The 14,153-nt window shown below is 38.0% G+C and overlaps 1 protein-coding gene across 1 annotated transcript; it reads right to left on the reverse strand.

Annotated features, from left to right (window-relative positions):
• Positions 1–1,347: 1,347 nt before the first annotated feature.
• Positions 1,348–4,695, reverse strand: LOC144359614 (uncharacterized). The gene is made up of 6 exons (XM_078012731.2): positions 4,350–4,695; positions 3,705–3,800; positions 3,261–3,436; positions 3,005–3,079; positions 2,393–2,521; positions 1,348–1,786 (listed from the first exon to the last, which is right to left on the reverse strand). The coding sequence occupies exons 1-6, from the start codon at positions 4,693–4,695 to the stop codon at positions 1,586–1,588; spliced, it is 1,023 nt and encodes a 340-aa protein (XP_077868857.1). The 3' UTR covers positions 1,348–1,585.
• Between the last annotated feature and the right edge of the window lie 9,458 nt (positions 4,696–14,153).

Genomic DNA, 14,153 nt, shown 5'->3' on the forward strand with positions numbered 1-14,153 from the left:
TGGGGAAATGTAATCGTGAGATATATAAGATATTAGAAAATTTCCTAACGACCGAAATACAAATTCAGATGTCTTAGAGAACTTACGGAAAAATAATTCGTTGAACTGCAGAATATATCTTATTATACATGTAGTAAAAAGTGAAAGATACATCACATGAATTAAACACTGCATTCAAGTATACGAATAGTTTCCGGTGTATAGAGATGGGCGTTTACGCTACTACTTTCACATACATTTGGGGATTGATGATTGTCCGAGCGGCATAAATCCCCGGATGCGATTACGTGTAATATTTTTGTTTTCTGGGATGTTTTTTTTTCCGAGACTGGGGCGGCTATATCACAACATTTTTTTCACTTGGTAGAAATATCATTTGGTTAAAGATGCCACATACTTTGCACGGTATCGACGTCATCATTAACGTCATTTCTGACAAAAAAGGACTTCACGTGGTCTTTGGAGATTTAAATTTCGGACCAACGCGATTTTTTTTCCATGGCAATTCTTGAGCGATCAGAAACAACGGTAACATTGACAGTGGCAGCGGCACGGGTGAGGGGGTCGGCCCCAAATCAAGCTGAAACCCGTTATGTCAGCAAAATTTGCCCCTCAAAATGCAGGAAATAGCGTTTCAGAGGGTCCAGATTTCCAACATGCCTGGGGCCCCCTAGTAAATTCGCGCCTGCGGCACAAGGTTGGTGAGCAGATCTCGCCCCCCCCCCCATCTAGTTATGTTTGGTCATGTAATATTCGGATTTGCCATGGGGTTATACAATATTATTGAATCGCCTTTTCACTGGAACATGTGATAGAGAGACTGTAATTGGGGAAATATAAATAAATAACACAGGGTTTTCTACTTTTTTGTTTCTGAATAAGACTCCCAGTACAATTCAAGCACGGCAGATTATGACTTGACTGTTTCTGATTTTTTTTTCTCTCTGTTTTTGACTTCACGTTATAACGACAATTAGACAATTATATCTATATGGACTGGATACGGCTTTTTCGGCCAGAGGTCGCGCGGCGAGAGCGCCAGTGCTTGCGAGGGCACGTGACCCGGGCACGTAAGCTGTACGACCGAGGGCAGAAAAAGCCGTATCCAGTCCATAACAGTTTTATCATAGACCTTATAGGTTTCATTACAATCTTACCACGCAGTAACCTCAAACTCGCGACGCGTTTTGTTTTGATACGTGATAGCGTTACGAGGCCGGGCAATACGGGGTATATGATAAAACTAGATAATCTACGAGTACCGTCGGAATATCGGCAGTTATTAAACGAGTGTAGTATTTCCTATTTACTACACTGGTGTAAAGACTCAACATAACGAACAAGTAATATTGTTTATATGTAATATTTATATTATATTTTAATATTTAATATTATTGTTTGATACTGCGAGTTGGTGACTGAGGTGGCGTGTTCAGTTTGTCTTGTGTTATGCGTCGTACAGATACTTGGCAGCGTGTATTTACCGGGGTATATTGCACTGAATAACATTTTATTGCAATTATATAAACCCATGTCCAATGCGGCAAAGTTCCCCCAATATGTATGATGTCTACATGAAGTCGATTTATGTGCTAATTTTTGGCGGTGTCCAACTTCCAACCACGTTTTTTTGAATAACACGTTTGTCGACCCAGGAGGAGAGCGTCTCTGCAAAGTGGTGTGGAGCGTCAATGATAGGTTGATGTCCAACACCTGGAATGATGTAAAAATCTTTTGGTCCGCCAATAAGATTATAGCAGACTTCACAAAATGACGCCGGAACGACCTATAAAACAAAATAAATAATCCATATTAACATAAACAGATCATCTTCGTCCAAAGTTAGAAACATTTTCGCAGAGATTTGACAATTATCTAGTGAATTAATTCCTTCAGTGCATAAATATTATTTCATCTGCAACGCATTATGAAGCACTTGACAATACTAGTATGTTTTTAAAGGGCGGTAGTCGTCGTGCTGCGCATGTACGACATTTGTGTTGATAAACATGGATTTTCCCATCATTCAATGCACTCTTCTAATGGAAATCTCAAGTATGAGGATTGGCCTGGTCGTGACTTGCATTAATTACCACCGGTGACTTCTTCGATACCTTCAAGCACCTAAAAAAATTATCTAATTAAAGCTCGGTAGCGTCTCAGTTTGTACTCGTTGATCTGTGCAACAGTCAAAGTCGCCATCTTTGTTTATAGGAGACCCATATATCTCGCGCATGCGACAACTACCGTCCTTTAACGTGTGGGGTTACTCATGATGTACTATTCATTGTTGCACCATGATTGCATGTGTGTTTGTTCAAAATAAGCGTAGTATACAGATTTGGCACTTCTATACGTGTTTTCTTGCATTTAATAGAATTGCCATACTTACAGTATCTTTCTGTCCACACGTGACTAACACTGGCTTCTTATTGGCTGATGGCGGAGTAGGCGGTTTATAATTCCAGACTGTCCGATAACTTTTAAAACCATAGTACCACACCATTAACGGATTTCTCATCTGAAAAATAAAACAAACAATAACGTTTCATGTTTAAGATGTCACGAGAAATTTATTAATAATAAAACAATGATCAAAACATTGCGCACACATATATACACTGCGTTATAATGCGTGTGGTTTGTGTTCTCTAACCAAAAAAATGTCCATGATTTATCAAATTTGTACCACGGTTGTAGACGATCATAATAAAATTTTCGGTACTTTGATTTCATGTACTACTTTACCACAATTAAGCTGTAAGCACCGTTCCTATAACACGCGACATAGCATAGTGATATTCCCAGGGGTAGACGAGTAGTCCCTTGTATTGTGGATACGAGAATAACTGCCCTTCTAAATTACATGCAATATAGGCAACCTAATCCGAGCCTAGTGACTAGCGAATTACAAAATACAGTAAAAGTTTCATTGATGAATCAAAATATCACCACCACAAACGAGCGCCCTCAACATTTCGTGCATGTCCACAATCCGACTTACCCTGTGCTCATAAGGTGTTGGGTCACGATGATAGTTTGTGACGCTTTTAAAATCAATCACTTTCTTCAACGGAATCTACCAACAATAAAAAGAGAGACACAGGGTTACAACATGTAACATCATACCACGATTGCATAGCAATAATTTGAGTGAAAAAAACAATGACTAACCATGCATCGAAACAAAATGATCCGATTAAGCTATTCGCCGCTAATAGCGCACATACACATCAATCAATCAATCAATCACGTCATACCTTGATCCAATCTTGAAATAATATTTCCAAGAGTGCTCCTATCGGTGACTTAATCAACCCAATGACTTTGTTCATATTAACCTCTGAGGGCAGAAAAATATTCATAGATACTGCGCCAGCGAAGATATCGTGTTTCTGCAAAGCCTGGAAAACGGTTTCACCGCCCTGACTAAAACCTGAAAAATAGCGTAACTATACTGTAATGAAACTCGCGCCCTCTATCGGGGAAGCCCACAGTTCGTCAAAAAGTGAAAGGTATTTTTGTGGTCGCGCTTCCAATAAAAACGAAATATTCGTGTTTTGAATGAAGATTTTGTTGTGGTTGTGGATCTCATCAACTTGATGTCAATGCAACATAAAACATACACTCCAAAATTATTCGAACAAGTTGATAATGTCACTAAACCGCCATCCATATATTTCTAGAATCTGGTCACGTGTTACCTGTGATGACGATTGGGATTTTACTACCAGTCTGCTTCTGTATGAATCTGGCAGCGTCCTCACAGTCAAAAAGAAAATTGTCAAAATCAAAACTTCCTGTACAAAAAATAGAAAAACACAGTGAATTATAGGTTAAATTTTAAAGCGGGAGGGTCATCACCTGCGCACGCGTGGGAATTGAGTCCCAAGCGACTCACGCTAAAAACGTGATAATGACACGCTATGGCCATTTGACGCGTGCGCAGGTAACGACTCCCCCGCTTTAAGTATTGCGTGTATATAAATTGATTATCACAAATTGAAGACATTAAAGGGCGACAGTCGTCACACCGCGTCCTGTTCGATATGGGACTCATGGCGACGTATACAACGCGTGTAAAATACATTGTTTATTTACATGAAATTCGAACACGCGCTGCGCGACGACCATCGCGCTTTAAACGTTATTTTTCTATTTTCAAATTGGGTTCATGACATTGGGACAAAAAGAATAAAAAAGAAAAAAGTGTGCATTGGGTATAACTTATCCTTATTTTTGCAAGCTACAACGCATAAAGTTTACCGTTGATGTAAATGACCTTCAAATCTTTATACACTATATACCGACAGACGCATGAACTTTTGAACTAATGGCTCTATGCTAACCTCTGACCCCTCCGCTGAGCCCATGCCCGTGCAAATCCAAGCCAAATACGTTGGCGTCTGCTGAGCTGGATAAAATCGGTGCGAATTCGGCGTACCATCCTGCATGATGCGAAGTCCCGTGTATCAGCAGGAAGTTTACTTTCGCCGCTGACGATCCGCTTTTCAGTAAACCGTACAGGTGAAGTTCATAACCGCGATCCGTTGAAAATCGATGCGAGGTACCCCACCCAGGTGTGAGGTAGGGGCCCTTGTGTTCGTATGGGTGGTACGGGTCTTCGCGACCTAGGTAAGTGGCTAAAACTACAGCTAGAAACAGCGTAACGATTGCTGACCGTATGTACCCCATGTTGCAAGAAAATCGATCAAGTACTGTTAGATAGGCAATACCATTGACCTGTGACCTGCAATGTCACGTGATTTCATGAACCATAGCCGCCCAATTGCCGAAATACGGCGGTGCCTGCGACGTACGTCTAGTATAATATTGTAATTTTTATTTAAAATATTAACTACATTGTATTTACTTTACTTTTTTAAATGAAACAAATACAATCCCAGAGAGGAATTAATGGTCGATAATAAACTACAACACAATGGGTTTCATACATACTCATTATTTTTAAAATGTTTGTGTGATACGTATGTCATTATTTGTGAGGCACGGGAGGGTTCAAGTACTGGAATCACATTTGGTGATTATTACATTAGAGATGCTGAGTTGTTCGAGTTACGAAATCAAGTTACAAAATGGCCACGCCCATCTTTTAGAAACCACGCCCACCTTTTCGAAACCACGCCCTAATTGTAACTCGATGTTTCAATTAACTTAGCATATACTATATACTATACATATATACCATGTCACCAGTGAAGTGCAATACTGATGGATTGTTCACCTATTCTGACCTTTGAAATTATGTTACCAGTACAGTGCAATGGACAAAAAACAGTTATAATTTATTACTTTATTGACCTTGAAACAATAATGGACAACAACGTTTAAAATTGTTATTTATATTGTGAAACTACGTGCGACAACAGTTGTTTATACTATCTGAAGAGTTCCACGATAAAAAGGCATTAGAAGACTTTAATGTGGAAAATTGTCTACAAGCACCAACTTCCTTCAACTATTTCCTTTATGCCCCTGTTGGTCATGTTAATATCAGCGATCTGAATGCAATTCCACAAAATACTCATGGCACGATTATATCACATGGACTCAGTTTGGCATTCATGTCAAACTCAGAGAACCTTGATATATCAATTGTCACAATTTTATTTTGTTGGCATGAATAATGCGGTTAAGTTAATACGATTGTGCTGTTACTTATCCTGTGTAGACATCACATGTATGACAGAAACAATTTGATTATGATTCTATGAATATACACGACGGGTGATAATGTGAAGCAGGATGTGGTCACTCTTCGAAACTCCTGACATCAACTTTTGGTTGTATATTTCGGGGGTAATTATATTTTACTGATTTGACCACGTTTTGTAATATAATTTGGTTGTACATAGTTGTATTATTTTCATGAACATGTATTTTCCCAACACGATGTACGCTTGTCGATCTATGTTTCGGCATGTTATTTCCAAGTTAATGAAAGTCTATTTTCTACAAGTACACGCGAAAGCATAATAAATTGCTGCACACAGCTGTATTCCCAGCAACGGACGACTGGGGTCATAGCAATGTTCTTTGGGAATAATATGCATATTATTGAAACAAAAAGTTCAGGGAACAGAAGAAAACTCTCTTGGTTTAGTCTTGACAGACCACAGTTGCAATACATTAAAAACAATAGTCTAATAAATTGATTGATTACATTTTCATAGCAACATCAATGTGACAATAGTATTTGTGTTATATATACATTGTAATTATAACCTCGTTACTTAAAGCGGGGGAATCGTCACCTGCGCATGCGTCGGATGGCCATAGCGTGCCATTGTTTACAAACAAGCGTCTACCCATGAGCCTTTGCGTTTTTAGCGTGGGTTGTTATCATCGATTGGACTAAATTCCCGCACCTGCGCAGGTGACGACCCTCCGACTTTAAATGTGGTTGAATTTTAAATCAACATATGCAACTAATATACACATCTCACCAGAATCTATCGCCTATCGACATTTGCAAACAACAATATCACTAGGATGAGTTGCACGTTTGACGCTACAAATGTCATCTGCATCATTAAATCTAATAACAACAAGGGTGAGATGAAGTAATGGAAATTGACTTTCGTAAAATCCACTAAAATCGTACGAATAACTATGTTGACATGCCAAAACTATTCTTTAGTTATGTATCTTGAAAACTAATGTAATCCACGAAAACTAATTATATGCAAATAACCAGCGAGATCTCGTTAGACGCGAGAGAGCCACGAGACTAAATATTTGTTTTTAATAGTGTATTATTCTTTCAAATATTATTATATAGACCAGAAGAACAGTCAACTAGATAACAGGATAGAATAGAACACTATTCAAGGACCAAAAACAAGTTTTGTGGCATTCTCGCTCTCAACGAGATCTCGGTGGCCATAGGTCTCGGTGACTATTTTCATCTAATGGATATTTTTTCTTTCCATACAATTACTATAAACGCTAATGTCACGTGGAAACCATGCATATTCTACCTTGTATCGTACTATATGAACATCGTATACGTTTCCTTCTTCCCACATCTCAGTTTTAAATATTAATATTCTCACAACTTCGAGAGAAAAATAATTTTGACTGCTTTAAGTAGTTCACATTCGTGCTGAGGACCGTTGCATGTCTCCAATTATCGGCATATTCAGAATCTAGATTTAAAGCGGGGGAGTCGTCACCTGCGCATGCGTCAGATGGCCATAGCGTGTCATTGTTTACAAACAAGCGTCTACCCATAAGTCTTTGCGTTTTTAGTGTGTGTTGTTATCGTCGTTTGGGACTCAATTTCCGCGCGTGCGCAGGTGACGGCCCTCCCGCTTTAAGATGTTCTCGTCTACTGGCAATCTATCTTGAAACAAGGTTACTTGATCGGCGCTAATCTGTGCATGCTTCATTGTGTCCGGTGGTCTCTGTGCTGGTTCCCAGTTAACATAAGTTTGATCACATATTGTTCACATATTGTTTCTATCACGTGCATTTATATAATTGTCCTAGAGTTTTTAGATATTATTGATGTCGGGGAAAATACACTGACCCAAAAGGTGTATGAAGCAATGTCCCAAGATAGTAGGCCTAGGGTCAGACTCTTGGTTCGTCTTTTGATCCAGGGGGAATTCAGTGTTGGTTATTCGCTTTTCGGGTCCATTCTGTAGGTTATGCGCAAAATTGGGCCATATTCTGATCTCTATACATCTAAAAGAAAGCCCTCGCATATTCTTTTACAACTCGGCAAAACACACACCTGTATTGGTAACAACATTCCAATAGACAGTATCTTAGTCTTATCACTGTTTCGATTCTCACCAAAGCCACCCGCTGCCATTAAAAACATTACCAATTGATTTGAAGCAATCAGGTCGTTAACACTATCACACGTCTGACTTACAGCATGAACCATAATATCAATATGTCTAATGTTATTCTATAAATTAGATAATTATCAATGAATTTTCGAAGCTAAGTTTCAGGATTTTGTTTTTAATGTAAAAATATAATTATCATGAAATATAAATATAAACCTTATGATAACGCAACAAAAATACACCTACGCCCAATTCACTCACGACCATGTGCTAACACGTGACGAAAGTTGAACGGAGTAGTGTATTTATTTTTACAGTGAACATCACCAGAGTATGTGCAACATATTTTAGACATAAATGGCCGCCGAGATTTCGACCACAAGACCATACTTTCCTGCCATCGCGTCCAATGTTCTAAATAACACGGTTGATTGAAACGATAATTGGTACATTTGATGATAATGTATGTGAGATAAAAAATAATAGGAATAATGGTTAATGTAATTATTTTGTGAGTAAAAAAAGGTGTGGTGAAAGGACAAATTGTTTATTAGACGTTGGTGGCAGTGTCGAGTTCTTTTAACGAGTTTATGAAAAGTGGGTTATGTAATTTATATGTTTCATATGTCATTTCTATTCCAGTCTGTCATTCATTGTATTTCGCAAACTTGAGAAAAATGCGCGTTTCCTATTTTTGCTAGGAAGTATGTTAATACACGGTGAGAAGATTATATCTAGTAGATGAGAGAGTTCTATCAAGGCGATAATCTTAGTAGTGGCAATTCGTGAATACTAATTTAAATGATATAATAGATAATGTCGATGTAATCGTGTCATGGGAACTACAATCATGTTCATTATAAATGATGCGGTCATTTCTTGGTCTCTGATAAAGTGTAGGTATGCGTTGGTGACATTTTCAAACGATAACAATTCCAGTTACATACATGTATATATTTTGATTGAGTACTGTTATTTGTCACTACTCTAATACTAAGAGTTCGGGTAACGAAACGTAGTGAGTTAACATATTCAAATGGTTGACACTATATTGTATATATTAAATTTCGTCATCGATGTGTTTACTTGGGGGGATCCATACTAGCATCATTGGAGTCAGTCACACCATTTCCAATGATTTGCAAACAGAACCCGAGTAAAGCAGGGTTAACGCGCTGACGTAGCAGCACATTCGAACTAGACAATTTTGCACGGGATACCTGGAATTCCAGGTGCTGGCTTCCATGGTAAATTCGGTGTTGTTGAAGGCCCAACTCAGAAGCGTATCAACGAAATTGAAGCAACAAATGGTAATGCTTTTCACAATTTCACAAACAATAATGCTAAACTAATTTCAATACAAGTGACTGAATGCAGTATTGATAATATTATTATTAATATGTTAATAATTAGACGTTTTATATTGCGAAATATTTAATAATCGGCAACCTGTATCCTGACCTGTGACCTTTGTTTTGATGCTGCAGTTACCAATAACGTCATAGAACTTGGCACACTCACACTGCTGCTTGCAGCTTTATTTGCAAAATATGAATGCCTGACAGGGTCTAGATATTGGTAACATCGACAAAAACGATGATTGGTGCATTCTGAACACATTTAGTATTCAATAACACTGGTATAAATATATCTTGAACTTGCCGTTCAGTATAAAAGGAGCGCCGGATCCTCGGTCCAGAACTTCTGTAACTGTAAATTCATAATTCAATGTTCCTGGTGTAGGAACTGTCTTGTGTAACTCGTGTCAGTACTCACCTGCCTACAAGAAAATATTTATAAAATCTCGAAATCTATGTCAACTATTACTGAAAGTGTTTTTGGAATATGTAATATTTACTTAAAAATAAAAATATTTTTTTAGTTACATAAGCCTTTTCGATATGCATAAATTGTGTTTTATTGCTACTTTAGAAGTATGACATCACTATGGCGTCATGTCTACTAAATCCCGCCAATCCTCCGGAGAATAAGCACGCTCGCGCTCGATACACAAATATTGCTAACCAGTCACTGCGCATGCGCACGCGCACAAAACGTTAACATGTGCGACGGTCTACAGCCTTTAAGTTCATACCACATACACTATCGTTCTTACATTATAACAGATAAGTGAGGGTATTTTATGAAATATATTTACTAGCTAAATTTTTGATTCAGTAGTATTTTGCTCTACGTTTCACGTAACATCAATGTATGCAACGCAACATTATTATATACTCTAAACATGTCATGCTTGATGAAAAATACAGTGAGCTAACGCCTTACCCCACCCACCCCAAAATGGCGCCAATAACCCTCTAGACAATTGGAAGGTTGTACCCTCAAATTGCCCGGGTTACAATCGAAAACCACACATGTAACAATAACTTGCAATAATGTGGCCCAAACAATAGCATTCACTGTTGCCTATGACAACCTGTCCTGAAACTTGCTGCATATACCCATATAATAATAATAATTAGCTCATCAATAATTAAATATGTTTTATTCTCTTGACAGGCGCGTTTCACTACAGTGATCCGTTATATCAATTATTGGAACAATATTAATACGTAGCGTGTTCGGATGTCTTGGACGAGTTTTTAAAGTCCAGGTGAGTTCATTAACGTAACCTTTTTGTTTCAATATGTATTTTCTATTTGTTCTCACTCATCCGGTGGTCATATTATGATGCCGACTTTGACTTTGAATTTTAAATTAATGATACAGCTATTTTTGTTTGCACTACTACAACATGACCGTGAACCTGTCCTACATTCATCTCACTACAGACAATATAACTTAACAGAATATAGTTTACTTGGGATATAAGTAGTAGTCGTCGTGTAAAATATTTAAAAATAAACGCGGTATTTAATCTGCCATTATGACGATATTAACATCCGATTGCAATGGACACAGTGTAAAAGCAACTTACATATAATTTGACTAAAATAGGACTTTTTCTGTAAAAAACATTACGTAAGTTACTCGTCCGTCACATCTTCCTTAATAAGGTGTAGCAAAACGCTGAGCATGACCCTGCGTTCATTTCAACCCACTGTTGAAAAGCACGTGTGAACAGATTGACCCGGTCTCCATCGGGTCGTTTCGCTCCACTCCTCGACACTTGTGAACGAGAAACCAGGATTAAAACAACGGGCCCAAATTTCATCTGCTCATTATACTACAAAATGCAAGACAATGACCAAGCAGCTCGTGAACACGGCAATAATTAGTCAACAGAGGAGATGAAATTATTAATTTTCATTTAACAGACACGATGTTTTGGCGTTTATTTTTGTTTATATTATCAGTAGTAAAAGTAATCGTGCGACGTAAGAATAAAACGCAGCTTTAGCCCACTGCTCAAGTACATTTACAAAGCGTCCGCACAATGTTTATATACTAGTATTGTATTTTGAAATCTGACAAAACAAAATGCTGCACGCTACTCATGTTGAACTGTCGAATTAAATCGAATTCCGTTGTAAGAATCCTTGGAATAGACTCATAGGCTTAGAGGTGACATAAACACCACTCATTTTAATATTTTTGTTAATGATTTAAGACAATTTGTTACTAAGTAATACAATAGTTAACTCAAATCTGTATGATGACAATGTATCACTCATCTTCACCTCCCAGGCTGGTCTGCAGACAATGTCAAATACAGTGAATGAGTACTGTTCAAAGTGGAAACTGAACGGGAATCTATATACAGGTTGTCATTTTCAGTTCATACATATTGAGGAAATAATATAATTTTAATTATGAAACAATCAAATCAAATCATGTTCTAGGATTTGTTATTAAATCATATGTGAATTTCAACGACGCAATGTCACACTTGGGAAGTAAAGCAGACAAATCAATTCACATTATGAACTACCCAATAATATAAAATATAAATGGTTAAAGCGGGAGGGTCGTCACCTGCGCATGCGCGGAAATTGAGTCCCAAGCGATGATAACAACACATGCTAAAAACGCAAAGGCTCATGGTTGACGCCTGTTTGTAAACAATGACACGCTATTGCCATCTGACGCATGCGCAGGTGATGACTCCCCCGCTTTAAATGCAATACATCAATTTTACAACAACAAAAAACTCGCTAAATTTCATTCAAGAAAAATCTCTTAGTAGAAAAAAGTAAATTAATGAATTTATGTGAAGAAATTATTTCAAACGAAAAAAGTAAACTGATAGCTCATGTCAAATTTAAAGAGACTATAATTTAGAATTTAGAAACATATTTGAAAAGCTAGATTACGAGAATTAGCAACCCCAATCTGGAAATAGACAAGTCATTGTCAATGACACGTCCCCGTTCCGTTCATATTTGAGTGACATATACATTCAAAGCAGATCATGACCGAAATGCACCTGCAAATGTACAACACATTGTACTAAATCTGAACAAAATCCATCCATGCATGACTGAGATCTGGTTCCGGAATTGTGAAAATACGTGATTTTGATGCATTTTCGGCCTTAAAATGGCCATCATTCAGCTATTGTTAAGCGGATCATGAAACAAATGCACATATCTATTTGTGACATGATGTACCATGTGTGTGTGAAGTTTGAACTTGATCAATCCAGACATGTCTTGGATACGGATCCAGAACTGAATTCTTTAACAAAATGGCCGCCAGTCGGCCATTTCGAACTTGATCCGAAAAAAAAGACGTGCATCAAGGTCCTATTATGTTTAATGTATGTACCAAATTTGAACAAAATCCGTCCATGCATAACTGAGATCCGGGTTCGGAATGGTGAAAATGTGCGATTTCAATGCATTTTCGGCCTTAAAGCGGCCGCCATTTGGCTATCGTTAATGAGATCATGAAACAAATGCACATACATATTTGTGACATGATGTACCTTGTGTGTGTGGGGTTTGAACTTGATCAATCCAGACATGTCTCGGATACGGATCCAGAACTGAATTCTTTAAAACAAAAATGGCCGCCAGTCGGCCATTTCGAACTTGATCCGAAAAAAAACATGACGTCCATCAAGGTCCTATTATGTTTAATGTATGTACCAAATTTGAACGAAATCCGTCCATGCATAACTGAGATCCGGGTCCGGAATGGTGAAAATGTGCGATTTCAATGCATTTTCGGCCTTAAAGCGGCCGCCATTTGGCTATCGTTAATGAGATCATGAAACAAATGCACATACGTATTTGTGACATGATGTACCTTGTGTGTGTGAAGTTTGAACTCGATCAATCCAAGCATGTCTCAGATACGGATCCAGAACTGAATTCTTTAAAACAAAATGGCCGCCAGTCGGCCATTTCAAACACGATCCAAAAAAAAATGACGTGCATCAAGGTCCTATTATGTTTAATGTATGTACCAAATTTGAACGAAATCCGTCCATGCATAACTGAGATCCGGGTCCGGAATGGTGAAAATGTGCAAACAAATGCACATACATATTTGTGACATGATGTACCTTGTGTGTGTGAAGTTTGAACTCGATCAATACAAACATGTCTCAGATACGGATCCAGAACTGAATTCTTTAAAACAAAATGGCCGCCAGTCGGCCATTTCAAACCCGATCCAAAAAAAAAATGACGTGCATCAAGGTCCTATTATGTTTAATATATGTACCAAATTTGAACGAAATCCGTCCATGCATAACTGAGATCCGGGTCCGGAATGGTGAAAATGTGCGATTTCAATGCATTTTCGGCCTTAAAGCGGCCGCCATTTCGCTATCGTTAATGAGATCATGAAACAAATGCACATACATATTTGTGACATGATGTACCTTGTGTGTGTGAAGTTTGAACTCGATCAATCCAAGCATGTCTCAGATACGGATCCAGAACTGAATTCTTTAAAACAAAATGGCCGCCAGTCGGCCATTTCAAACCCGATCCAAAAAAAAAAATGACGTGCATCAAGGTCCTATTATGTTTAATGTATGTACCAAATTTGAACAAAATCCGTCCATGCATAACTGAGATCCGGGTCCGGAATGGTGAAAATGTGCGATTTCAATGCATTTTTGGCCTTAAAGCGGCCCCCATTTGGCTATCGTTAATGAGATCATGAAACAAATGCACATACGTATTTGTGACATGATGTACCTTGTGTGTGTGAAGTTTGAACTTGATCAATCCAAGCATGTCTCAGATACGGATCCAGAACTGAATTCTTTAAAACAAAATGGCCGCCAGTCGGCCATTTCAAACACGATCCAAAAAAAAATGACGTGCATCAAGGTCCTATTATGTTTAATGTATGTACCAAATTTGAACGAAATCCGTCCATGCATAACTGAGATCCGGGTCCGGAATGGTGAAAATG

The sequence above is a fragment of the Saccoglossus kowalevskii genome, chromosome 13 (genome assembly GCF_978046115.1).
Source record: "Saccoglossus kowalevskii chromosome 13, keSacKowa6.1, whole genome shotgun sequence".
In the NCBI taxonomy this organism is placed as follows: domain Eukaryota; kingdom Metazoa; phylum Hemichordata; class Enteropneusta; family Harrimaniidae; genus Saccoglossus; species Saccoglossus kowalevskii.

Bases quoted from the DNA above. Each gene is read 5' to 3' on its own strand.
- LOC144359614 (XM_078012731.2), bottom strand. From the start codon at position 4,695: ATGGGGTACATACGGTCAGCAATCGTTACGCTGTTTCTAGCTGTAGTT. The intron at 3,437-3,704 runs GTAACACGTGAC...GCTATTTTTCAG, and splicing joins AATCCCAATCGTCATCACAG to GTTTTAGTCAGGGCGGTGAA. The intron at 3,080-3,260 runs GTATGACGTGAT...TATTGTTGGTAG, and splicing joins TATTTCAAGATTGGATCAAG to ATTCCGTTGAAGAAAGTGAT.